General features: G+C 36.0%; 1 protein-coding gene across 1 annotated transcript; it reads right to left on the bottom strand.

The window, feature by feature from the left end:
• Positions 1-5774: 5774 nt before the first annotated feature.
• Positions 5775-7454, bottom strand: LOC145678946 (zinc finger MYM-type protein 1-like). Its single transcript, XM_081749553.1, has one exon. The coding sequence runs from the start codon at positions 7452-7454 to the stop codon at positions 5775-5777; it is 1680 nt and encodes a 559-aa protein (XP_081605679.1).
• Between the last annotated feature and the right edge of the window lie 19936 nt (positions 7455-27390).

Here is a 27390-nt window from a genome sequence, read left to right as displayed (position 1 = left end):
CTTCGGACAACATTACCAACTCAGGAGCCCTTTGAGAAATTGAGCACTTTACACCGTGAACCCACGGTCTTTTATGGCCTTCATTTTAGGGGTGAATTTGTTCCCTTTTATGAGCACTTTTTAGGGGGTGTATTCGTTCTCTTTTATGACAATTTTTTCCACCCCTAATTGAAATTACATAGCAGAGCAGATAATACATAAGATTCGTTCCCTTTTATGAGCACTTTTAGGGGTGTACTCGTTCCCTTTTATGATTACTTTTTCAACCCCTATTTGAACATTTTAACATAGCAGAAATTTATGAACACATTCTCCACCCCTATTTTAACGTAGCACTGATTTCGTTCCCAACCCTTAATTTAACATAGCAGAAATGACACAAGCATGTCCCCAAACTACTGACCATCGTGAACAAAGGTCAAACTCAAAAAACAAAACAATATATCGAGGTGGTGTTTCCACATTTAGCAATTGGTCATCAACTAGTAAATGTTAAGAAAGTACTGACCATCGAGGTCAAAGATCAAAACTCGAAAACCGAGCCACATATTGAGATGGTGTTTCCATATTTACTAATTGGTTACCAACTACTACAAGTTCCAAAATAATGACCATCGAGGTGAAAGGTCACAATACTTAAAACCTAATAACTCGGAAACGGAGCCACATATTGAGATGGTGTTTCCACATTTAGTAATTGGTCATCAACTACTACAAGCTTCAAAAATAATGACCATCGAGGTCAAAGGTCAAAATACTTAAAACCAAATAACATGAAAATGGATCGACATACTGAGGTGCTGTTTCCACATTTAGCTAGAGGTCATCAACTAGTACATGTTAAAACAAGTACTGACCATCGAGGTCAAAGGTCAAATATTTAAACCCGAATAACTCAAAAGGAGCTACGTATTGAGGTACTGTTTCCAAATTTAGTAATTGGTCATCAACTACTACAAGTTTCAAAAATAATGGTCATCGAGGTCAAAGGTCAATCTCGTAAACGAAGCCACATATTGAGATAACGTTTCCTCATTTAGTAAATTTGTGTGATCTATTCAATTTTGTATCAACCAGAAAAAAAGTGAAGAAGGAATAAATTTGAGTGGCTTATTTACTTTTGTATTAATGAGAAAGAAATCAAAGAAACACAATTTTAACTAGCGCAGACTTTCTGTAACGCAAAAATTAATTTGGATGGACTAACAAGAAAGAAAGCAAAGATATGCCGTATTAACTAGCTATATATTATTTAAGCAAAACGAAGGGCTAAATTTGAGAAAGCGAACATGGACCATTTTACTCAAATTTGGATGGAGTATTTATCTTTGTATGAACCAGAAAAAAATGAAGAAGATCCGTTTTAACTAGTTCCATATTTCTGTACAATTTTGTACTACCCAAATACACGAAATTTTATTTTTGTACCAATCACAAGAAAATCATAGAAGGGTCATTTTATACCTTTTTTGTGTTATTCAAATAATAGAGAGAACAAATTTCAGTGGTCTATTTTATTTTTGTACCAATCAGAAGAAAAGCAAAGATATACCATTTTAACTATTTAAACAAACGAAAAGATAAATTTGAATGACCTATTCAATTTTGTACCAACGAGAAATGCCATTTTGTACTACTCAAATAAACAAAAAACCGAAGAAGGTTCATTTTAACTAACTCAGACTTTTATACCATTTTGTACTACTCCAATCAACGAAGGAATACCAACCAGAAAAAAAAGAAGTGAAGATTTTGTACCAACTAGAAAAGAGAAGAACTACTTTAACTAGCTCATTATGTACTGTTTAAACAAACGAAAATTGACCATTATGTAACTTTTGAACTACTGAAATGTTCTATTTTTGTATCAATCAGAAAAACCCGAAGAAGGATCATTTTAACAAGTTCATAATTTCGATGTTCTACTTTTTATACCAACGAGAAAAAATATTAACTAGCTGAATATACGAAATAATAAATTTAAGTGACCTATCCAATTTTGTACCAATGAGAAATGGAATTTTAACTGGCTCAGAAAAAGGCGAAGAAGGACTATTTTATATAATTTTACTACTCAAATAAACAATGGAGTATTTAGTTTTGTACCATCGAGAAAAAAAGAAATTGCATCATTTTGGAGTATTCAAATAAACAAAGGACTTATAATTCGTGTCAACTCTAAAATCAATTAAACGAAGTAATGTATTTGAGTGAGCTATTTAATTTGAAAAACCGAAGTTGAGTATTTTATACCATTTTGTATTATTTCAACAAACAAAGGAATAAGCAAAAAAGGATCATTTTATATCATTTTAAACTAGTCTAATAAACGAAGGCATAAATATGAGTGAGCTATTTAATTTTGTAGCTGAGTATTTTCACGAAAGAACAAAATTGTACTAATCAGAAAAAGCGAAGAAGACCCATTTTAACTAACGGAGAATTTCTGTACCTTTTTGTACTATTTAAACAAACGATGAGATAAATTTGAGTGACCTGTTTTTTGTACTAACCAGAAAAATCGAAGAAGGTCCAATTTAGCTAACTCAGAATTTATATACCTTTATACTAGCCCAATGAACGAAAGAACAAATTTGGGTGTTCTACTTTTTTTATACCAAACAAAGAAGAACCATTTTAACTTGCTGAATATTTTATACCATTTTGTACTACTCAAATAAACTAAAGAATAAAATTGTACTAACCAGAAAAAGCGAAAAAAGACCTTTATAACTAGCGCAGAATTTCTGTAACGCAAAAATTAATTTGGATGGAGTAACAAGAAAGAAAGCAAAGATATGCCATATTAACTATTTAAATAAACGAAGGGATAAATTTAAGTGATCTATTCCATTTTGTACCAAGGAGAAATGCCATTTTTTATCTAGCTTAGAATTTCTAGTGCATGTTGTATTATTTAAACAAAACGAAGGGCTAAATTTGAGAAAGCGAACATGAACCATTTTACTCAAATTTGGACGGAGTATTTAGCTTTGTATGAACCAGAAAAAAGTGAAGAAGGACCATTTTAACTAACTCAGACTTTTATACCATTTTGTACTGCTCCAATAAACGAAATTCTATTTTTGTACCAATCACAAGAAAATCAAAGAATGGTCATTTTAACTAGCCAAGCAGAAAAAAGGAAAGAATTAACACTTTGTACTAATCAAGTAAACGAAGGTATAAATTTGTACTAACCAGAAAAGGAGAAGAAGGATCAGCATTCTATACCTTTTGTGCCATTTATTGGGGTGTCCTATTTCCTTTTGTACCAACGAGAACCATTTTTAACTGGCTTACAATTTTATGCCTTTTTGTAAAATTTGTATCAAACCGAAAAAAGCAAGGAAATACCATTTTAAATAGCTCAGCATGTTACTGCTTTTTGTGTTTTTGGTCTACCCAATTTCTTGACCATGCTGTACTATTTAAACAAACAAAGGAATAAATTTGTGTGACCTATTCACTTTTGTAGCAAGTAGAAAAAATGAAAGAATAAATTTGAGTGGCTTAAGCAAAGAAGGTTAATTTATACCCTTTTGTGCTATTAAATTTGAGTGACCTATTGAAGAATGAATAAATTTTGTTTGCAATTAAAAAAGCGGAGAAGGTTTACTTTCTGTACCAACCAGAGAAAAACAAAGAAAGACCATATTCTGCTACTCAAACAAACGAAGGAATAAATTTGTGTGACCTATTCACTTTTATAGCAAGCAGAAAAAGCTCCTTTTAGTTTTGTACCAACCACGAAGGTCCATTATAACAAGCTCGGTATTTTTATCTTTGTGGTGTTACATTTTGTATATTTTTGTGTCACCCAGAAAACAATTTAAATTGACTCTCCCGTCACTAAGAAAGGCTCATAAAATATTTGAACGTGAGATTTAACAAAACAGAGTTGCGTCATAATTGTGTAGAACAGACTACATAGCAATTAGCGTTCTAAAGAAAACTGATGAATGACGACAAATCATAACAGCATACTTGGCCATTTTGAATCACAGCAGAAGAGATTATATCAAAGTAAGAAAAGTTTTCAAAGTTCCATGTTCCATACCATCTATAAAGAGTGCTGCAGATATTTAAGCAACGTTACGAATGCGTTACCTAACATTTGTGTTGCTAAGGTACTGCCTATTGCTCAACGATTCAATTATTTTTTTAAATTTTCTTTCCTCGTCTAAGTCCAAAAAGACAAATATATATTTTTGCATTTATGTATTTTATTATAATGGAATATAAGTTTATGGAGTATATTTGGAAAATAATAGAACATACACCATGATGTTATATTGCCTTGAAAACATATTATTAAACACGGAGAATGCATAGAATGCTTGTATTGTAGATATATAAAATTATTTATTTGATTTGTTTTTGCTGAAGAGCAGAAAAATGACTAGCACGGAGATTGTTTGTTTCACCTAGAAAAAAAGAAATTCAGCGTGAAAACGAAAAACCTATACTGTTAATTCCCCCGTCTGACCCCGATTTGCCAGATGAATTATGTGATAAAGTGAGAATCATATATCCAACACAAGAAATAGAAGAAGTGTATTATTTTAGACGCTATAATAGATATAATGATGAAATACTCCCTGAAAGTGATGATGACAGTGCTTCAAATATTAACTGTTTTGAAATGGAAGCTAATGAGTGCGAGTGTACTAGTGAAAGTATTAGTGATACATGTGTTATACAATTATTTAATGAGTACACACCAAATTCAGTATTATTATGTGTAGCATGTTCTGAACATAATGAGAATGAAAAAGATCACAACTGTTAGCTGCAGTATGATTACGAATTATTACAAAAGGTGTGGACGATCTTAATTAAACCTGAAATGAGAGAGAAAATCTATAAACTTTATTTAAAGAAACATTTTAAAGGTTGTAATATTAAGAACACTTATACTTTGGAGAAAAATTTAATCTGGTATATGAATACATTACAGAGTGTGATTATTATATCAACAAAATAGTAGAAATGTTTTTAGAGAAAGATAAACAATTATTTAATTCTGTAAATGAACACTGAGACACTGTAGCATATGTATTTGATTGTGTAAGAATAGCAGTAGCGGTTCGTGGTCTGTAAAACCAGCAGTTGCAGTATCAAAAGGTACATGCTTACGCGTGACTTCCACTCCACCCCCAACTTTCCTTCTCTTGTGTCTTTGCCTCCAAGCTCTACTGCTATGTTTATTGATTTAAGTACAGGGTGGCCCAAAAGTAGGTATTCAGTCCCGTACTGAATTTTATATCATTTCTTATTGTTATCAAACAGGTAGACTTAGTTTCTTTATTATTTGTTCTTAACGTCTTTTTACTTACAACTTAAGCCCAGAACAGTCGAAGCAAATAAATCCATAAACTGGAATGTTACATTTGATCAATGCAGGGGTGTATACGTACTTTAGGGCCAACCTGTATATTAACAATTACTGAACTAACCTATCTTTTCTGTTTCCTTCCGAACAAGGTAAACAATCACTGTCATTGCACATTTATACGTTATGCATATACGACACTTTTAAACAAGAGATAAATAGAATGTAGCATGTGTTGTAAGGCACGGAAATATAAACAGCATGAGAGCATTACGGAAACATTAAAGAAAAAGAATATATATATAAAGCTAAATAAAATTATTTAATTAAATAAATCGTACCTTATTTGAAAAGGAAGTCCATCCTTCGTTCTTTTCGAGCTGCAAATTTTTCTATTACTTGTTGATTAAAATCTGGAATGCTGTTCACCAAGTCTCTCTCAATAGATAACATTGCCAGGGCAGATAGTCTCTCTTGTGTCATGGTATTCCGCAGAAAAGTCTTTATTCTCTTTAAGGTAGAGAAGCATCTCTGCCTCCGATGAAGTCATTGGAATAACGAGCAAAACCTTCAGAAGTTTGGTTATTTCAGAAAAGGTTTTCTCAATGTTATTGTGCTGGAAAAATTCTAATAAACTAACTGGTCCAGATATTGATGAAAACTCGGCAGTGTTATATATTATGGAAAGTTCGAAATGAAGCTGTTTTGCGTTGACAAATGGATAGAAGTTGCAAACGTTTTGAACAATTTCTTCTGGAAATTCCTTCCTGTATTCTCCAAACTTTTCATTACAGAATAAAGTGCCCGCCACAAGATGGCCAGTAAAACTAAATCTTTGTTTAACGTTACTAATAATCGCATCACACACTTCCTTCGCTTCCATGTTTAGTTGTGTGTTATCAGTTTTTCTTCTTTTCGATGTCTCCGACGAAACTAAAGGCTCAATATCTATTTCTTCGTTTCTTATTTTTTCAACACTTTCTACAAAAACTGAAACATACTTTTGAGCACCTACCACATCAATGTCCTTTCTTTGGAACTGTCCATACAAGATGTCAACATGAGGTAAAATTTTGTGGAACAGAGTTAGCCAAAACACAAAGCTGCGTCTAGTAAGTGTGTCAATGTGCGCTCTTGCCTTCTCGATTGTGCTCGAATTTTTAATGTCTTCATTACTTAGAATATATTTCAAACATTGAATTATTTCTTTTCTGTACAGATAAATTGTATTAACGCCGCGTGATTGGAAATTCCATCTCGTAGGAACAGACCGGGGAAGTCTTTTCTTTACGATATCATCAAGTAATTTTGTACGCTGTGGACTTGTTGAGAAGAAGGAACAAACTCCCTGCAAAGTGGCAAAAAATATTCTAACATTTCTTACCCCTGAAGCAGCATTGAGCATAATTAGATTCAGCTGGTGGGCATAACAATGAACGTACTCGGCGTTTGGAAACTGTTGTTTAATAATTGCTTGTACTCCTCCAGACGTTCCGGACATTACTGACGCGCCATCGTACGTCTGCGCGATTAATTTCTGTGGGGTCTCCTCTAACCTATGTTTTTCAAGTTCTTTTAACAGGCATGACGCCAAAGTTTTTGCATCGTGTCTAGGAGGTTCGAGGAAAGTCCAAAATCTTTCAACTGGTTTTCCATTCACTAAATGTCGATAAATGACGGCCATTTGAAAAGTATTAGCCACATCACTAGTTTCGTCTGCAATCACAGCTAAAAATTCTGATTCTTTTATTTCTTGTGAGATTTTATTCTGGCAAACTTCTAACATAATATTTAAAAGTTCATTTTGAATCGTTTTAGATGTTCCCTTAAAGACAGTAGCTTTCTCCAAATGAGTTTTCATGGCTGTGTCAAGTTCTGCACTGAAATCAATGAGGCCACGGAAAATACCTGGGTTTGAAGATCCTTCTGTCTCGTCATGACCCCGCAACGCTAATTCAAATGCACCACAAAAACGTACACAATTAATTATAATATTTAGAATATAACGATTATGTCTCACTCTTTCGTTATGCAAAGCTATATTTCGCCTATACTCACTGTCTAACTGCTGAGCTATATTGGCAGTACCAAATAAAGCTAACTGTAATACATTTTTCATATGGATATTTGTAGCTTTGTGTCCCTTAATTCGTTCACTCAAATGATATGCCTATTTCAGTCCAAGCACGTTCACCCCCAAAAAGTAAACAAGGAAAGCAAAATAAAGCATTTTTTTCCTCACAACCACAAAGCCAGTCTGTGTTGTTATAATACTCGATTTTAAAAGAGCGCTGAAACTGTCTCTTACCTGTTTTGACTGTTTGATTGATTGTTAAAATTGGTGTTGGACGCCCTAACCTTTTTATTTCAACCTTCTCCTCCATCGGCCTACGAGAAAATGGGGTCCTGAGAAGACTGCAAACTGAATTCATTTTGAGTTTTCTGTTACTAGCGTTATATTTTAATATTAAAAATATCACTCACACGCTAAGAACAAAAACACCATCACATTCTTCAAACACACACTTAAAATAAAACAGCACAATAGGATTTTCAATTGTAACAATATTATGAGCAAAACCTCAGACACACTCTGCATATCATTCCCTCCATTCTATTATTATTATTATTATTATTATTATTATTATTATTACGTGTTTGTGGTTTGTTCATCCAAACTGCCTCGACCCACGCAACACCTACGCCTTCGTTGCTGGTGAGTGAAGGAATGCATAACTATTACAGAAGCTGAGTGGCAGTTGCCAAGGACTCCGCAACTGGATGGAGACCATACAACAGGATAGGAGCGATGCAAGAATAAATGTGCTTTTCAATGTTAAGAAATAGGAGCTCTCTGCCGTATGCTCAATGCTATTGGATCCAGTGGCAACGCTTTTTGCCACTGGATGTGTATTTCTCTCTCTTTCTTTCTGTTTTTTGACATGATTTTTTAAGAGATACATCAATACTGTTTTGTGCTAAAGAGCAAAGGATTATTTTTACGAAAACATTATTTTAAAATTAAAAAAAAATTCTTTGGAGGTAAAAATCATATACAGTTGCACAACCGTGCAACATATAGTACCAGCCGCCACTGAAGAATAGAAGAACATATTAGGGCTAAAGTTAACTATATTATTTTATAAATGGATCAATTTGTAGTATTGTAATATTAAGAATTTAATAGATTACAAACATTGGACTCTAACAACTGAATTATCAGTGAAAGTAGTGTATTGTTTTCTTTAAAAGAAATAAATAAACTGATCTGGATGACACAAAAATATATAAAATGTAGCACCACAAAGATATAAAATTCTGAGTTTGTTATAATGGACCTTCGTGGTTGGTATAAAACTAAAAGAGGCTTTCTCTGCTTGCTATAAAAGTGAATAGGTCACACAAATTTATTCCTTCGTTTGTTTGAGTAGCAGAATATGGTCTTTCTTTGTTTTTCTCTGGTTGGTACAGAAAGTAAACCTTCTCCGCTTTTTTAATTGCAAACAAAATTTATTCATTCTTCAATAGGTCACTCAAATTTAATAGCACAAAAGGGTATAAATTAACCTTCTTTGCTTAAGCCACTCAAATTTATTCTTTCATTTTTTCTACTTGCTACAAAAGTGAATAGGTCACACAAATTTATTCCTTTGTTTGTTTAAATAGTACAGCATGGTCAAGAAATTGGGTAGACCAAAAACACAAAAAGCAGTAACATGCTGAGCTATTTAAAATGGTATTTCCTTGCTTTTTTCGGTTTGATACAAATTTTACAAAAAGGCATAAAATTGTAAGCCAGTTAAAAATGGTTCTCGTTGGTACAAAAGGAAATAGGACACCCCAATAAATGGCACAAAAGGTATAGAATGCTGATCCTTCTTCTCCTTTTCTGGTTAGTACAAATTTATACCTTCGTTTACTTGATTAGTACAAAGTGTTAATTCTTTCCTTTTTTCTGCTTGGCTAGTTAAAATGACCATTCTTTGATTTTCTTGTGATTGGTACAAAAATAGAATTTCGTTTATTGGAGCAGTACAAAATGGTATAAAAGTCTGAGTTAGTTAAAATGGTCCTTCTTCACTTTTTTCTGGTTCATACAAAGCTAAATACTCCATCCAAATTTGAGTAAAATGGTTCATGTTCGCTTTCTCAAATTTAGCCCTTCGTTTTGTTTAAATAATACAACATGCACTAGAAATTCTAAGCTAGATAAAAAATGGCATTTCTCCTTGGTACAAAATGGAATAGATCACTTAAATTTATCCCTTCGTTTATTTAAATAGTTAATATGGCATATCTTTGCTTTCTTTCTTGTTACTCCATCCAAATTAATTTTTGCGTTACAGAAATTCTGCGCTAGTTATAAAGGTCTTTTTTCGCTTTTTCTGGTTAGTACAATTTTATTCTTTAGTTTATTTGAGTAGTACAAAATGGTATAAAATATTCAGCAAGTTAAAATGGTTCTTCTTTGTTTGGTATAAAAAAAGTAGAACACCCAAATTTGTTCTTTCGTTCATTGGGCTAGTATAAAGGTATATAAATTCTGAGTTAGCTAAATTGGACCTTCTTCGATTTTTCTGGTTAGTACAAAAAACAGGTCACTCAAATTTATCTCATCGTTTGTTTAAATAGTACAAAAAGGTACAGAAATTCTCCGTTAGTTAAAATGGGTCTTCTTCGCTTTTTCTGATTAGTACAATTTTGTTCTTTCGTGAAAATACTCAGCTACAAAATTAAATAGCTCACTCATATTTATGCCTTCGTTTATTAGACTAGTTTAAAATGATATAAAATGATCCTTTTTTGCTTATTCCTTTGTTTGTTGAAATAATACAAAATGGTATAAAATACTCAACTTCGGTTTTTCAAATTAAATAGCTCACTCAAATGCATTACTTCGTTTAATTGATTTTAGAGTTGACACGAATTATAAGTCCTTTGTTTATTTGAATACTCCAAAATGATGCAATTTCTTTTTTTCTCGATGGTACAAAACTAAATACTCCATTGTTTATTTGAGTAGTAAAATTATATAAAATAGTCCTTCTTCGCCTTTTTCTGAGCCAGTTAAAATTCCATTTCTCATTGGTACAAAATTGGATAGGTCACTTAAATTTATTATTTCGTATATTCAGCTAGTTAATATTTTTTCTCGTTGGTATAAAAAGTAGAACATCGAAATTATGAACTTGTTAAAATGATCCTTCTTCGGGTTTTTCTGATTGATACAAAAATAGAACATTTCAGTAGTTCAAAAGTTACATAATGGTCAATTTTCGTTTGTTTAAACAGTACATAATGAGCTAGTTAAAGTAGCTCTTCTTCTCTTTTCTAGTTGGTACAAAATCTTCACTTCTTTTTTTTCTGGTTGGTATTCCTTCGTTGATTGGAGTAGTACAAAATGGTATAAAAGTCTGAGTTAGTTAAAATGAACCTTCTTCGGTTTTTTTGTTTATTTGAGTAGTACAAAATGGCATTTCTCGTTGGTACAAAATTGAATAGGTCATTCAAATTTATCTTTTCGTTTGTTTAAATAGTTAAAATGGTATATCTTTGCTTTTCTTCTGATTGGTACAAAAATAAAATAGACCACTGAAATTTGTTCTCTCTATTATTTGAATAACACAAAAAAGGTATAAAATGACCCTTCTATGATTTTCTTGTGATTGGTACAAAAATAAAATTTCGTGTATTTGGGTAGTACAAAATTGTACAGAAATATGGAACTAGTTAAAACGGATCTTCTTCATTTTTTTCTGGTTCATACAAAGATAAATACTCCATCCAAATTTGAGTAAAATGGTCCATGTTCGCTTTCTCAAATTTAGCCCTTCGTTTTGCTTAAATAATATATAGCTAGTTAATACGGCATATCTTTGCTTTCTTTCTTGTTAGTCCATCCAAATTAATTTTTGCGTTACAGAAAGTCTGCACTAGTTAAAATTGTGTTTCTTTGATTTCTTTCTCATTAATACAAAAGTAAATAAGCCACTCAAATTTATTCCTTCTTCACTTTTTTTCTGGTTGATACAAAATTGAATAGATCACACAAATTTACTAAATGAGGAAACGTTATCTCAATATGTGGCTTCGTTTACGAGATTGACCTTTGACCTCGATGACCATTATTTTTGAAACTTGTAGTAGTTGATGACCAATTACTAAATTTGGAAACAGTACCTCAATACGTAGCTCCTTTTGAGTTATTCGGGTTTAAATATTTGACCTTTGACCTCGATGGTCAGTACTTGTTTTAACATGTACTAGTTGATGACCTCTAGCTAAATGTGGAAACAGCACCTCAGTATGTCGATCCATTTTCATGTTATTTGGTTTTAAGTATTTTGACCTTTGACCTCGATGGTCATTATTTTTGAAGCTTGTAGTAGTTGATGACCAATTACTAAATGTGGAAACACCATCTCAATATGTGGCTCCGTTTCCGAGTTATTAGGTTTTAAGTATTGTGACCTTTGACCTCGATGGTCATTATTTTGGAACTTGTAGTAGTTGGTAACCAATTACTAAATGTGGAAACACCATCTCAATATGTGGCTCCGTTTCCGAGTTATTAGGTTTTAAGTATTGTGACCTTTGACCTCGATGGTCATTATTTTGGAACTTGTAGTAGTTGGTAACCAATTAGTAAATATGGAAACACCATCTCAATATGTGGCTCGGTTTTCGAGTTTTGATCTTTGACCTCGATGGTCAGTACTTTCTTAACATTTACTAGTTGATGACCAATTGCTAAATGTGGAAACACCACCTCGATATATTGTTTTGTTTTTTGAGTTTGACCTTTGTTCACGATGGTCAGTAGTTTGGGGACATGCTTGTGTCATTTCTGCTATGTTAAATTAAGGGTTGGGAACGAAATCAGTGCTACGTTAAAATAGGGGTGGAGAATGTGTTCATAAATTTATGCTATGTTAAAATGTTCAAATAGGGATTGAAAAAGTAATCATAAAAGGGAACGAGTACACCCCTAAAAGTGCTCATAAAAGGGAACGAATCTTATGTATTATCTGCTCTGCTATGTAATTTCAATTAGGGGTGGAAAAAATGGTCATAAAAGAGAACGAACACCCCCCTAAAAAGTGCTCATAAAAGGGAACAAATTCACCCCTAAAATGGAGGTCATAAAAGACCGTGGGCTCACGGTGTAAAGTGCTCAATTTCTCAGGGGCTCCTGAGTTGGCTAATGTTGTCCGAAGTTGGCCCAGATCGATCAATTTTCTACTACTATAAAATTAGACTAAATTTACAAAAAAAAAAAAAAATAGTTGGCTGAATACGAACCAACTAATCAGCTTAAATAAACTAATTGTAAAGGTTACAATGTGTCAGGGGCGTCGCCCCCTCCCCCCAGAAGAGGAAACTTTCTTATTTTATATATATAAATAAAACCCATCCCAAAGTTTGGAGCCCTTAAAAGTAGCAGTATGACAACCCCCCGCCCCCACCCGCAGAAGTCGGTCCTGGATCCGCCCCTGCAATGTGTACAATATATTGCAAGTTAATAGGGAGCAGGAGTATGGATAACTGAAGCTAACATGAGTCATAAATACTTTTCATCTACAAATATCTCAGGTCTATGGAGTTTTCTGGGGAGGAGGGAACGGTGGATGGCACAATAGTTCCATGTAAGCGGAAGATACGTTAATCGATCCGGGAGACAAAAAAAAAATCTCAAGAATTACTTTGGTGATGATGATATTTGAGTTGACGTCCCGTTCAGCAGCAAGGCTATATGAGACGTTGACTTACTGATTAACGTGGAATCTGAACCATATAAGCTCACGCTAGGAATCGAACCCGGGTCTCCACGCCAAAGGGCGCGTACGCTTACCGCTTAGCAAGAATTACTTTGATGGATCACCATCAATTTTGAGCAGGATGTAGATTGTCAGAAGATACGAATCAGGTTCGTTGATGGAGGTGATTTATCTGCCGGAAATGGTAGTAATAAACGATTTCCGTTTTAACATTGATCACTATAGACAAAAAACGGTAATAGATAGCGAGGAGCAGTTTCCTGTAATCAATTAAGCGTAAAAAATAGATTTCCTCTCCATTCTTAATTCTCTACTTAAACCGGAAGTGATAAAAACCACTACAACTTCCGGTTTCAATATTGATGTGCATAGAGCAAAAATCATAAATAAGTAGGAGCGTTTTTAGGAATCGATTTAGCTTTCTAAAAAAAAAAAAGTACCATCGCCTCTCTCAACCTTCTCTTCGAACCTGAAGTGATATAAATCAACCACTTCCGGTTTTAACATCTATCACTATAGAGTAAAAATAATTGATAGCGAGAAGCGGTTTTCAGCAATCAATTTAGCGCACCAAGAATAAATTCCATTTCAACTCTAATCTCTCTACTTCGAATCAGATGTGGTAGAAATTTACTACCACTTCAGGTTTTAATATTGAGAAATTATCACGTCATACAAACCAAACTTTTTCAAGTGGTGTACACGTGACACTATTTGAAAACTCGATAAGAAAATCTATTGTTGATATATTACAAGTTTAATATGCTCACGAAGCTTTCTTCGGTATAACTGGATTAACAAACAGTATCTCAGGGCCGTGCCTTGAGGGGGGGGGGTGAGGCCAAAGTAAGAGGGGCGAAAAATTCGGGAGAAAAAAGGAAAAAGATAGGAAAAATTGCTTGGAACATATGTATGGGGCGCCGTCGTATACTCTCGCCCCGGGCGCTGATTTTCCACGGCACGGTCCTGCAGTATTTACTTTGAACTACTGGTCCATTAAAAACATAGAACCGAAAATATAAAATGAAAAGTGTTTGTCGGCCATGTTACACCGAAGCTCTTAATCCATTTTAGCTGCATCCACTACTGCTCCTTGTTAAGATTCTCCTATACACTAGACAACCCACAAAATAAACTGAAATGATGAGTTGCATAATCATTAGGTGCAACCTACTTTCAATGTATTGTTTTGACATTATAAGTCAGAGTACCTTATATAGGCCGTCCGGAGACGAGTTCTAACCCATAATGATTTTGGGAGACCTAGCTTCGATTCCCGCCGGGAGCTCATGTGATTTGGAACCCACGTTAAACGGTAGGTCCACGTCTCATGTAGCCTCGTTGATAAAAAAAAGCCGCTAAACCAAAAATTAAGTCAAGCCGAGTATGATTTCTGGTGAGGATACAAACTCAATTAGTGGTTCAGACCCTCACTGTTCACAGTAGGTCCTATGTCAAATACTATCAATACTAAAAAGGTGCATTAAATTTAGCTGAACTAGCTAAACCAGTGCTCTCTACGCATGGTCAGCGCATCATTCACTTATGACCACGAATCTTCTTGTCATTCCTCACAACATCTGTACATGTCCCTTTACAGACAGTGAAAGATGTCTTGATAAAAACAGACAAGGGGTACCATAAAGGGGAGATTTTTTTCAATATTTCGCACCGTTTGCAAGATTTAAGCCTACTTTCGGTTGGAGTTTGTAATTCATGTATGATCAGTGCTTTCTTTCTTCTTGCATGCAGTATGTAATAAGGAAATACATTACATACACAATTAATTATAGTGTCAGTGATATATGGTGTTCATTAGGCAAAACACTCCAAACAATAAAGATTCATCTTAGATTCGGAAATGATTATTCTTCGTTTTCCATTATCATTTGGCCATGAAACAAGCGCCTAAGAGATACACAACCCCTGTATACAAATGTGTGTTCTTGGAATGTATAACTCGTAGGATATGATGCTTTACTTTTTTAAAAATTTCAATACTTCCAGTGTAGCCCTAAAAACGTAATACATAAATGACCATGTTTCTTGTTTAATATTCAATTAGAACTGAACAATCTACACAAAATTTGCAATCGAACAGTGAAAACGTGATCTTTCTAGAACCTATGGTTCTTGAGAACTCACTGTAGAAAGGATTGATCACAAAGAAATAAACGTCCACAAACATATACACTTTTGTAGCATTTTAATACATAGAAATTAAAATACTTATCATATTTTCCTTACTCGAGACAACATTTAGAGCTTCCTCGTACGCGGCTTTGGCTTGGGAGATAGAAATAAAATCTCGCGGCCGAAACATCGCCGGCCAAAACCTCGCGTGGCCAAAACCTCGCCGCCCAAAATCTCGCGTGGCCAAAACCTCGCGTTGCCAAAACCTCGCCGCCCAAAATCTCGCCGGGCCAAAACCTCGCCACCCAAAACATCGCGTGGCCAAAACCTCGCCGCCAAAACCTCGTGGGCCAAAATCTCGCCTGCAGCTTAATAAAAATTCAGTGTAGTATAACAATATCTACTGCTTTTCTTATAAGTAAAAAGAAAAAAAAGGAAGGAAGAGCTTGGTGTGGTGAGAGTAGGGGCGCCGAATTCTATTTCGCCCCGGGCGCCGAAATCTCTAGTAACGGCTATATATAAAGACATCCTAGGCTCGAACCTCATCTGTGTTGAAAATTTGATTGAGATCGGTAGGATGGCTCAAGAAGTATAATGTAACAAACATAGTCATTTAATTTATATATATATATATATATATATATATATATATATATATATATATATATATATATATATATATATATATATATATTTCCAAAGCATGCATTAGAATTTTTCTTGACATTATTTTAATGTAATTATGTGTTATTACTAAATATATACATATAGTAATATATAGAACATTCTACATTGAAGAAATCGCCGTGAAGAGGTTTTATCCTGACGACATTTCTTCCCAGGCGACACTACGTCTCGCTTAATTTAGATCAGGCGAGATTCTGTGTCGCGAGATCATTACAACGAGGTTTTGGTCAGGCGAGATTTTGGGTATGGCGATATTTTGGGGCGCGAGGTTTTGGAAAACGAGGTTTTGGGTGGCGAGATTTTGGCCAGGCGAGGTTTTGGCCCCGCGAGATTTTGGCCCGCGACGGTCTGGGCGGCGAGGTTTTGGCCAGGCGAGATTTTGTCCCGCGAGGTTTTGGGCGGCGAAGTTTTGGCCAGGCGAGGTTTCGGCCCGGCGAGATTTTGGGCCGCGAGATTTTGGGAGGCGAGGTTTTGGTCCGCGAAGTTGTGGCCGCGAGGTTTTGTACCCAAACCTTGGCTTGGTTTGATTCCCAACGGAAGCTCATGTGGTCCGGATCCCACGTTACACCTTATATCCATGTTTTATATAGCCTCAGTGCTGAATAGAGTCACCAAACTTCAATCCAAACTAACAATCAAGGAAGCTTCTTCCTTTGCATTCGTAAACCTGATTTCGATTCTTTTCCGATGCAGATTAAAACTACTCAGAATTTGCCGTTCCGGGTACAAACTCATAGATACAATTTTGCATTTCGTATTTTCTCTCTTTTTCTTGTTTAAGAACTTTTACGCTGTGAAAAAAATTAAACGTATATTTTGTTTATCACATTCACGATTGGACACGATACATTATAGATTGCGAACGAAAGCAAATTTCCTAACTATGTAGTACAACCCAATCAAGTAAAGAATGTATTGTTTAAATTATGCGTGAAACAACAATCATAAAATGTCAAGCAATTGACTCCTTACGCATGACTTGTTTCTTTTTGCTACTAAAACAACATTAATAACTGTGTTAGTGGAAAATCACGACTACATCAAATGTTGATGATACGTTTATCAATCGAAGGTTATTTCTCTTTACGTGTTGGCACTATTTTGTTGATGACAAAGCCGATTGAGTTTATCAGGTACGCGAAATGTGTGGACATCAAGGTCATGCAAAACAAACAAGCCTATATCCGTGGGAAAACGTTTTATAGGCTTATCGTAACACATACCAAAGTGAAAAACTAGAAAAATTAGAGTTGAAGGGAAGCAAACTAATTAGCTACATATTTTTACTTTCGAATGACGATAGGAGAGAATTTATCCACACTGAGGATTTCCTGTTCCAGCACCTATGGAAATTTCGCTGGAAATATTAAGATTGAAATATCAGGGCTCATAGTGGTCTGGTCTCTTGTAGATAGTTGAAAAGTGACCAAAAACACACGAAAAAGTGACCAAAAAGTGACCCAAAACACACGAAAAAGTGACCAAAAAGTGACCAAAAGCACATCATGTCCCTTTTTTCCTTTGTCAATTTCTCCAGCACCTCTTTCTTTGTTTGTTATTTTGTTTTATCTTTTCTTCTTTACTTCTTCTTTTTGAGCTTCCTCCTTTCCTAGGTTTTCTAAGTGTGCTTTGTAGTTACGGTAAGCAGACTTAGCAGATGTAAGAGGCTTTCAAGTAAGTGGAACCAGTTCTGGCCTATTTCCGAATTTCTCCATCCCAGACATTATATTTAACTTAGCATTGAGAGTTCATGAAATATCCAAATTCATTACCTACTCTTAAGAAGAACATACAAGAAGCATAACACAAGACGAACATGATGAACCATACAAACACACACACACACACACAACGTTAAGCGGAGCGTTAACTATTACGAGAGAAAACTAAAAGACTATTATGATAGAAGAAAGAATACACACAGAAGGGTTCTCAATCTCACCTTGAGATCTTAAGCATTCACCAACCATCCACTGTGCTTTAGAAAGAATAAAGCTGAAGTGAGAATAAAGCTGATTGTTTATGTGGCAGCAAGTACTGAAGATTTTAGAAGAGTAATGACTAACAAGTTTCTGCCTTTTTCCATTTATTTTTATATTTTTCTTAGAAAACTGCCAATGCAAAACATAAATCACACGAAAAAGTCACTTTACCTCCCAAAAAAGTAACTTTTAGTGACAAATTTTAAATAAAGTAATTTTTAGTTTTTTTAAAAAAAAGTGGCTCACTATGAGCCTTGAGATATGATATTCAAAATGATGCTTTAATATTGTGGCTAAATGTGACGCAATAACAGTTGAAACTTATGCAATAGTCGTACAAAAATCGCCCTTCGATTGAATTTTTATTTTACATGTAACTAAGGAACAACCAGACGTCTGTATATAAGATCGTATTAGTTCGTTTGAAGTCGTACGAGATATATGGCTAGTACCATTAAGAGTCTTCACTACCGTGAAATTAAACTACCGCCAATTTTAGAGTTTTTCTGTCATATCTTCAAAACAAATAAAAATATCCGAAAAGCAGAAACGTAGTGATCTTGCATATGATACCGTTATCACAACTCATCTATCTTCTTTCGATTTGCAACTGTAGATAGATTTAGCATTTTTTTGCGGGTTTTGTAAATAGCGGCATACCAAAAGCAGATAGGTGAATTGCGGTAAAAGTATCAAATGCAAGATCGTATTGTCTAGTTCACTGTTTCTGCTTTTCGAATATTTTTATTTGTTTTGAAGATATTACAGAAAAACTCTAAAATAGCGGTAGTTTAATTTCGCTGTAGTGAAGACCCTTAAGAGTCTTCATCCCGGCGAAATTAAAATACCGCTAATTTTACAGTAATTATGTGATATCTTCAAATAGATAAAAGATAATTGAAATATGGAACAAGAGCGTCCTAGACAATATTATTTTGCGTGAGGTACCGTTATCACAAGTCACCTAGTGGCTTTCTGTTTTCAGCTGTTTATGAACGCGAAAATAAATTCCGATTTTCAAAATGGCTCGAAATCGAAAGCAGATAAGTGAGTCGTGATAACGGTTTCTTATGTAAAATAATATTGTCTAGGGCGCTCTTGTTCCACATTTCGATTATCTGTTATCTATTTAAAGATATCACATAATTACTGTAAAATTAGCGGTATTTTAATTTCGCCGGGATGAAGACTCTTAAGGACAAGCGAACACCCAGGAGATGGGATGGGCCCAAGCTTTGGAGGAGGGGGAGTCCAGTACTAGAAGCCACTACATCTATGTAGTATTGAACGGGTATTATTCTGTACTCGAAATGACGATAAGTAATTGTAAAATACTTCCATCTATGTTTTCAGGGGGGGAAAATGATAGAACTAGATTTTTTTTTTAAATAAGAGAAAGAGTACAAATGAAGTATAAAATCAAATTTTCATGCTGCATCAATCATTTCCCTGTCAAACAAGTATAGTTCTATTGAGAAAGTGTACAAATGTATGCAAAATCAATACTTTTTTTTTTTTTGGAGGGAATCCGAACCCGGTGGACACTGTGAGTGTGCCCCTCCTTAAAAACGACAAAAGTAAAAAGTTTCACCATTTGGCATTTCATAGTAATGTATATTCTAATATGATGGAGTTCACTTAATATGCATTATTAATTTCTTGCGAAAGAATATAAATTAAGCTAACTTAAAATCAGTAATTTGATCGAGAATATTTTTTAAAAACTATTATTTTTGTCACTGAATTAAAAACTTTATAAAAAGGAAGGAAGGAATTAAAAAAAAAAAAGGACTCGTGTCCTTGAACTAGTGCTCTCAAACGGGTCGGGTTGACCCGACCCGACCCGTAACCCGACCCGACCCGAGTCGGGTCGGGTCAGTTCGGGTCGGGTTACGGGTCGGGTCGGGTCAGGTCAACTCGGGTCGGGTTATCGGGTCGGGTCAGTCGGGTCAGCTCGGGTCGGGTTGTCGGGTCAGGCTAATCGGGTCGGGTTGTCGGGTCGGGTCAGTCGGGTCAGCTCGGGTCGGGTTGTCGGGTCGGGTTATTCGGGTCGGGTTGTCGGGTCGGGTCAATCGGGTCAACTCGGGTCGGGTTGTCGGGTCGGGTTATTCGGGTCGGGTTATCGGGTCGGGTCAATCGGGTCAACTCGGGTCGGGTTGTCGGGTCGGGTTATTCGGGTCGGGTTGTCGGGTCGGGTCAATCGGGTCAGCTCGGGTCGGGTTATCGGGTCGGGTCACTCGGGTCGGGTTATCGGGTCGGGTTGTCGGGTCGGGTCAGTCGGGTTATCGGGTCGGGTTATCGGGTCGGGTTGTCGGGTCGGGTCAGTCGGGTCAGTTCACTTTGGTCAACTGAGTTTAGGTTGAGTTTAAACTCGGCTGGAGTCGAAAGCTGCTGTTTTTCACTAGCTGCCTAATTAAAAATAGCAATTTTCAATTGATTTTATAGAAACCATAAATCTATTTTGAACACTTGCAGCTAGTGTTTTTATGATAAATGCTTATTTTTGTACTTGTGTGTACTTTAATTTTTAAATGTGGAAGATTGATTTTACCAATCGACTGTAATATTAATATCTACGCCAATATGGAGTCTGGATTTAGAACAAAACTAGAAGTTGTGCCTAGCGAACAATAGTAGATTTGGTCGACTTGTTTTCTTCTCATTGGATCAACTTCGATTGGAAACAAAAGAAAGGTAAAACCAGTTACGTAACTTGTTTGTATTTGTCCAGGTTTTAAGTTTTCAGTTTCATATTTTGTTTTATTTAAAACTTCTTTTTTCTGAAACATTATTCTCGGCTTCCAATATTCAAAGGATGTGCTTACAACAGCTTAGTTTGCAACTACCAGGGCTTAATTTTTTGAAGGAGATAAAAAGAGTTGTGTTTTCCCTTCCTGCAAATGATAATAAAATTATGGAATGAAATTGATTCCCAATAAAATGTATTGTCAGAGTGCTGATCTTTAGTTAGTAATTGGTTTATACTAGTGCTCCTTTACTTATTTTGTTTCAAAGTACTGACGTGACGTCTACCATATTGACTAGAAACTGCTGAAAAATTCGTAGCCCAACCCAGAAGGAGTGCACGTGGATTGGTGAAGTTTTACTTCTTCTTCTCTTCCCCCGAGAGTCAATATACTACCTTGTACAGTGCTCCAGCTTTTGCAGAAAAGTTAAAAAAATCTAGATTTCCTCGCACCACTGTTCGTAGCACTACCCCTATCAGATCTAAAATGGCGTCTTTCAAGTGTTATTTAAGTTTGGGAAATAAGTACACGTAATAGTTAGACGGAGCTAAATCTGCGGAATAAGAATGATGATCTAGACATTGAAATCCTGGATTATGCAATGTCAGTTATGTTCGCAGGGGCTTGATGGACACGTGTATTCTCCTGAAGAAACAGAATTCCTTTCTTTTCATTTTCCGCAGCGTTGAACTTTGAATTTTTCTTTCAGTTTTGTAAGTAATGTAGAGATTCTGGATTAAATATCTGACCATTGAAGAGGTAGTCTACCAGTCCATACTTATACCAGAAGAATGTTCCAAACAGTTTCTCAACCTACTTCTGTGTCTTGAACTTCTTGGGGCGATGGAGAAATGAGTGTTACTGCTCCATTGACTGTTGTTCCGATTCAGGATCATAGTGGTACAACCATATTTCATCTATGGTTACTATTCGTCAGCGAAATTGATCAGCATTACGGTCAAATTGGAAGAATACTTCTCTTAATGCCGTTACCCTTTTATTATCCTGACATATATTTTGGGAACCCATTATGCCGAGAACTTGCGCATACCCAAGCCATTCTGAATTATGCTACCGACGAGTTCCAAAGAAATGCCCAGAATCCCTGACACAAGTTTTTCTGAGAAGGTAAAAACTGAGAAAGCGGGGTGCAGACCTTAGACTATAATAAATATAAATAGCTTAAATTATTTTTGTCACACAAAAACTGGGGTGGCCTAGGCCCTCCGGCCCCGGGCTATATCCACCACTGGCTGAAATGCTGCAATTTTCAAGAATAATGTCACAAATTGCATCCATGATTCCAGGAAGAGTCATTGCTTTTAATCATCCTGGATGTAAAGCATAATTTGTTGAGAAATTGCTACGTTTATACTAAGCCACTTACTTCTTCACCACTATATATAACGGAGGAGAGTCCCGTGGTGTTTCACTGATTTCCTAATTAATTTACTTCGGTGACTTTCCTTGGTGGAACAAAAATGTTATAACAGTAAGAATCTGGATGTTAGTGAAATTATCTGTTTGGGCACACATAATCACTTCAGAGGCCTGAGAAACAATAAGAATTTCCTTATTAATATGAAAATTTATATTTGTACATACAGAGATATGTTTTTCTAAACTACGGTTTCATTTTTCTACCTAGTACCTACACTCCTTCTGGATTGGACTACGACATTTTCAGCAGCTCCTCGTAAATTCTCTCTCTGGCTCTTTCTCTCTCTCTCTCTCTCTCTCTCTCTACATATATATATATATATATATATACAGTGACGTACTTAGGGGGGTGGCTTCCGGGCTTAAGCCCCCCCCCCCGAAATCTTACTTAGTATAGTAAAGTAAAGTAAATATCTTGCAGAATTTTCACATTTCCAGGCAAAGCCCTCCTCCCGAAAGCTAGCAAAGCCCCTCCCGAAACAAAATCGTAAATACGCCACTGTATATATATATATATATATATATATATATATATATATATATATATATATATATATATATATATATATATATATAGAGAGAGAGAGAGAGAGAGAGAGAGAGAGAGAGAGAGTGATACGTAGCATATAGACGAAATTTATGTTTAGGCTTCAAAAGTTTCATTGAAAAATATTTCATGTGCAGACGTTATTTATTTGTTAGTTACAAATTTTATTTGAAATAAGTTTAATTTATAATCATATAGATCTAACATAAAAACAGCAACGAAATACACAATGTAATGTAAAATAAGTCAAACGTAATAAATAAGTTATTTTTGGTATGGCAAATAGCCGCCCCCGAAAATGTATCTGCCCCTCCTTTGCCCCCCTAACAACTTAAAGCTGGCGTTGTCACTCGAACAATATGGTATGGAGTTCTTGCATACTATTCATTGTTGGCGGAAAAATTTCTTCGTTTACTTTCTTTTCTCCATATCAAAGGATTACACCGAAAAGTTTACAGAAATGAAAATAAGCTTTTCATTGTTGCATTGTTATGTTCTCAATGATTTTGCATTAAATATTGGCTTTAAAAAATATTAACACAGTATGTTAAACTTTCAGTTAAAGAGAATTTTCCAAGAATTGTGCTATATATTTTAAATTATGCTTTATGCTTTATTTTCTAAAATAATGCTTTTAAAACTAGTTTCCCAATGTGAGTGCACTTTGGCGTTCACCCAGTGTCGTGACCATAGTGCTCTCAAACGGGTCGGGTTGACCCGACCCGACCCGTGACCCGACCCGACCCGACTCGGATCGGATCAGTTCGGGTCGGGTTACGGGTCGGGTCAACTCGGGTCGGGTTGTCGGGTCGGGTCAGTCGGGTCAGTTCGGGTCGGGTTGTCGGGTCAGGCTACTCGGGTCGGGTTGTCGGGTCGGGTCAGCTCGGGTCGGGTTGTCGGGTCGGGTTATTCGGGTCGGGTTGTCGGGTCGGGTCAATCGGGTCAGCTCGGGTCGGGTTGTCGGGTCGGGTTATTCGGGTCGGGTTGTCGGGTCGGGTCAATCGGGTCAGCTCGGGTCGGGTTGTCGGGTCGGGTTATTCGGGTCGGGTTATCGGGTCGGGTCAACCGGGTCAGCTCGGGTCGGGTTATCGGGTCAGGTCAATCAGATCGGATCACGGTTCGGGTCAGTCGGGTCGGGTCGGGTCATCGGGTCGGGTCAGTCAATTCGGGTCACGGGTCGGGTCGGGTCGGTCTTCAACCCGACCCGACCCGACCCGTTGAGAGCACTACCTTGAACTAAATTCGCAGCTACAATCGTTTTCTTTCAATCGACACGAAATGTACGGAACAGCTATTGAAATGGTTACGACGTCTGAGAACTGAAGTTAAAAGCACGTTTTGAGATTCAAGTGCGGCAGCAAAGCAAGCATAAATATTTAGATCTATGTCTAAATATATGTATGGAGAGGGGTTTGAGTACAAAGCTGTCAAAACCAAGAAAGACTAAACGGGTTATGAACACCAAGAGAACTTCTCCGCTTTTGAAATACACTTGTTCGTAGGAGAACATCGCATAGATGCTGTAGAAGTCTGGGAAGCCTTACAGGGAACGTAGTCTAGTAGCTATAGCGTTGGTCTTACGTCCACGTGGTCCTGGGTTCGATTCCCAGCCAGTGCTTCCCAATTTTCACAGTCCACCCAGCGTCGTGAGGTAAACTGGGGAATCGTGATACGCCTCTTATAGATAGAGCGACGTAGTGTGCTGATCACGTGTTAGTCACTAGACTAGAGGTAGTTCAACCAATCGATAACATATGTCATTGAAGCGGCTAAAGCTCACAAAGGACTGTCACGCCAAGTGGTTGGATTTGGTTTTTATAGGAAGTCTTATAGAACGACTACGTTCTTTCATCCGTTTGTGGACAGGTAACGGAGCAAAAGTAATAATTTTAAAATCCTGCGAGGAGTTGAGTTGAATTGATGTTGAGTTTAACGTCTCTTTCAGCAGCAGCGAGGCTATATGAGACAGGACCTACTGATTAATGTGGAATCCAAAACACATGAATCAAACCCACGCCAAAGGCGCGTACGCTTATCGCTTAGCCACGAAATCCTGCCAGGAGTTAAGCTGTCATTAGTTCTACACGTGTTATTGTATAGCTTTCTTACTTATCTATAGGGGCCGCGGTGGCTCAGTGGTAGAGTGTTCACCTCTGGTGCTTGGGGTCCCGGGTTCGATCCCAGCCCCCGCCAAGTGAACTTTGTGGTGGACAAACACCGTGTGCGTGGGTTTTCTCGGGGTTCTCCCGTTTCCTCCCACTTCCTTCATTTCATTCATTACTCATCATCACCGTCTCCTTTAGCCTAACCGGCATAACCGTGGGACGTAAAACTCAAAGATTTCATTTTCATTTTTACTTATCTATACCAGTCGCTACGGAAACAAAATCTCTTAAACACTTATGAATCACATTTCTAGCTCTTTTTCATGAAACAGATCTGCACTCACCTTTTACACAACTTATGCAATCTCTTTCACATGTTTCTGAGGTACTGTGTATGCATATTGTTTGTTTTAGATTAACAGAAAACATGTTCAATCATGCTCTTTTATCACGGTAAATTTCCCGGAAATCTGATTGCGCCATCCTCGTTGGTATTAAGAAATTTTAATATTCATCAGGATAACAAGAGATAAATCTAATCTTGTCGGTGTTATCACAAAACCCAGAAAAAATGATTTTCTACAAGCACTGCCGAATTGTCTCCACAATATTTTTCAATGATATAATAAGGGACAAAAATCAGTAACCTCCTATATGATGTGTCAATCACGTAGTTCACAATGGGTAAAATCATTTTTCTTTCCTGTAACTTAAAAACATAATAGATAATTTCAAATCTCATCAAACACAACATGAATTAAGTATTTCACTATAAAATTTCTAAGAAAAACAATGATAAAAATTTATACAGATTTTTCCTTTCGATTCCTACATGTTTATGTTATATGTGACACTGTACTGTATGTCTATTTTAATTTCATGCACGCTAAAGGTTTCTCTTTGACGCTGGGGCCTCTGAAGGACAAACTTGTACTGAAGGGGCTTCAAACTGAATGCTAACTACGTATTAGGGATGAACACAATCGCATCTTATGGATTAAGGTTTCTTCATTTCTTGCTCACATTTACATCTTTAATTTCATTCTTCTGTCACTACTCGACTAATAATCAATTTTGAGTCCTGAGTAGATTTGTAATTAATTCTTTTTTTAATGTAACCACTAAATTAATTTAAATTTTCTGATTTTTTAATTTAATAAATTAAATTTTAGAAAAGTTAGTTTCAAAACTATTACATTTGATTTCCCAACCACGAGTTTAGTGTGTCTTTTATAAGTAACAATACGTATATCCTGACAATACTGGGCCACTTCTAACCTTCTACTGTGAATCATTCAAAAGATCCAAGCAGAAGAGTGTCTGTACTGTATTTCCTAATAATGTAAGCTTGAAAAAAAAAACAGGCATAATTGAACTTATTCCACATTTCAGATATACGAGAATGTTCAGAAAGTAAATTTCCATAGGATGGTAACCACAAAAAAGAAACAATAACATTTAAACATTTCTTTCCACAGATGACACTATTTTTCAACATATCCAACAACGGAATTCAGACGCTTCTCATATCATGTGATAAACTTTTGTATTCCGATGTCGTAACAGTCAACCGCCTGGGAGTAGAATCAGTGCATCATGAAAGTCTGCAGTGGTTCACCACTATATATATTTAAAAAAAAAAAACTCACGGGAGACGAATTTATTGATGTGTAAAAAGACATGAAAACCACTTGGAGCAAAATACGGGCTATACGGCGGAGGATAACTGATCTTCTGCAGTCGTTCTATTGGGACGTGTTTGATCCCAACCATATAGCCCGGATTTTGAGTTCTACTTTTTCTGTTTGTAATGGGTAGCTAGAGTGATTATCACGGCTGAGTTCGTTAATGATATCAATCCGTTAGCATGTTCACAGGTAACGGTGACTAACGCTGGCTATCTATGTCCCCTTTAGAAAATATAACAATTCCTAGGTTCTATGCAACCTGCACAATAGCAAAGCAATAATGGTTGCCTGTAATAAAAGGATATGTAGTTTTTATTGCTCGAATTATCTCGGCCGAGTTCTTAACGGCGTCAATCCGTTAACAACTTCAGGGGTAACGGTGATTCTAACGGTAGCTACCTATGTCCCGTTTAAAATATATAACAATTCCTAGATTCTATGCAACCTGCACAATAGGAAAGCAATGGTTGTTTATCTTATTTTCTACATTGAAACCAAGGTAGTAGAAGTTACGGATCTCATCGTTAGATGGCAGCAAAACATCCTCACACTGGTTGACATATACCGGACGAAATTGAAACTACCAGTGCGTGATCTTTTTTACTGTCTACTACAGTTTATTCGTTAATGAGTCCAGTATAGACGCATTGTGACGAGGCTCTTTTTAAACAATAAGAAAATTAATATTACATACTTCGATCGTGTGATACACTGCAAAAACATAGACAATGAAAAAATGTAATCCATCTAAAAAATAATCACAGATCTCGAGTGTTAAGTCTTTGTACTTGAAATTTCTATTTAAATGTTTCACCTTTTCAAAATGACGAAAAAGGTCATTTTAAAGTATTATTTAAAAATGCGTAATTTTATGGCTTTAAATACTGTAAGAACCTTTATAAAATTTTGTAAGCTATTAACACATTTATCTTATCATTTAAGGACATC

The sequence above is a fragment of the Thermobia domestica genome, chromosome 2 (genome assembly GCF_964235325.1).
Source record: "Thermobia domestica chromosome 2, izTheDome1.hap1.1, whole genome shotgun sequence".
NCBI classification, from domain to species: Eukaryota; Metazoa; Arthropoda; class Insecta; order Zygentoma; family Lepismatidae; genus Thermobia; species Thermobia domestica.
The sequence above is the reverse complement of the archived record's forward strand: the minus strand, read 5'-3'. Positions and strand labels throughout refer to the sequence as shown.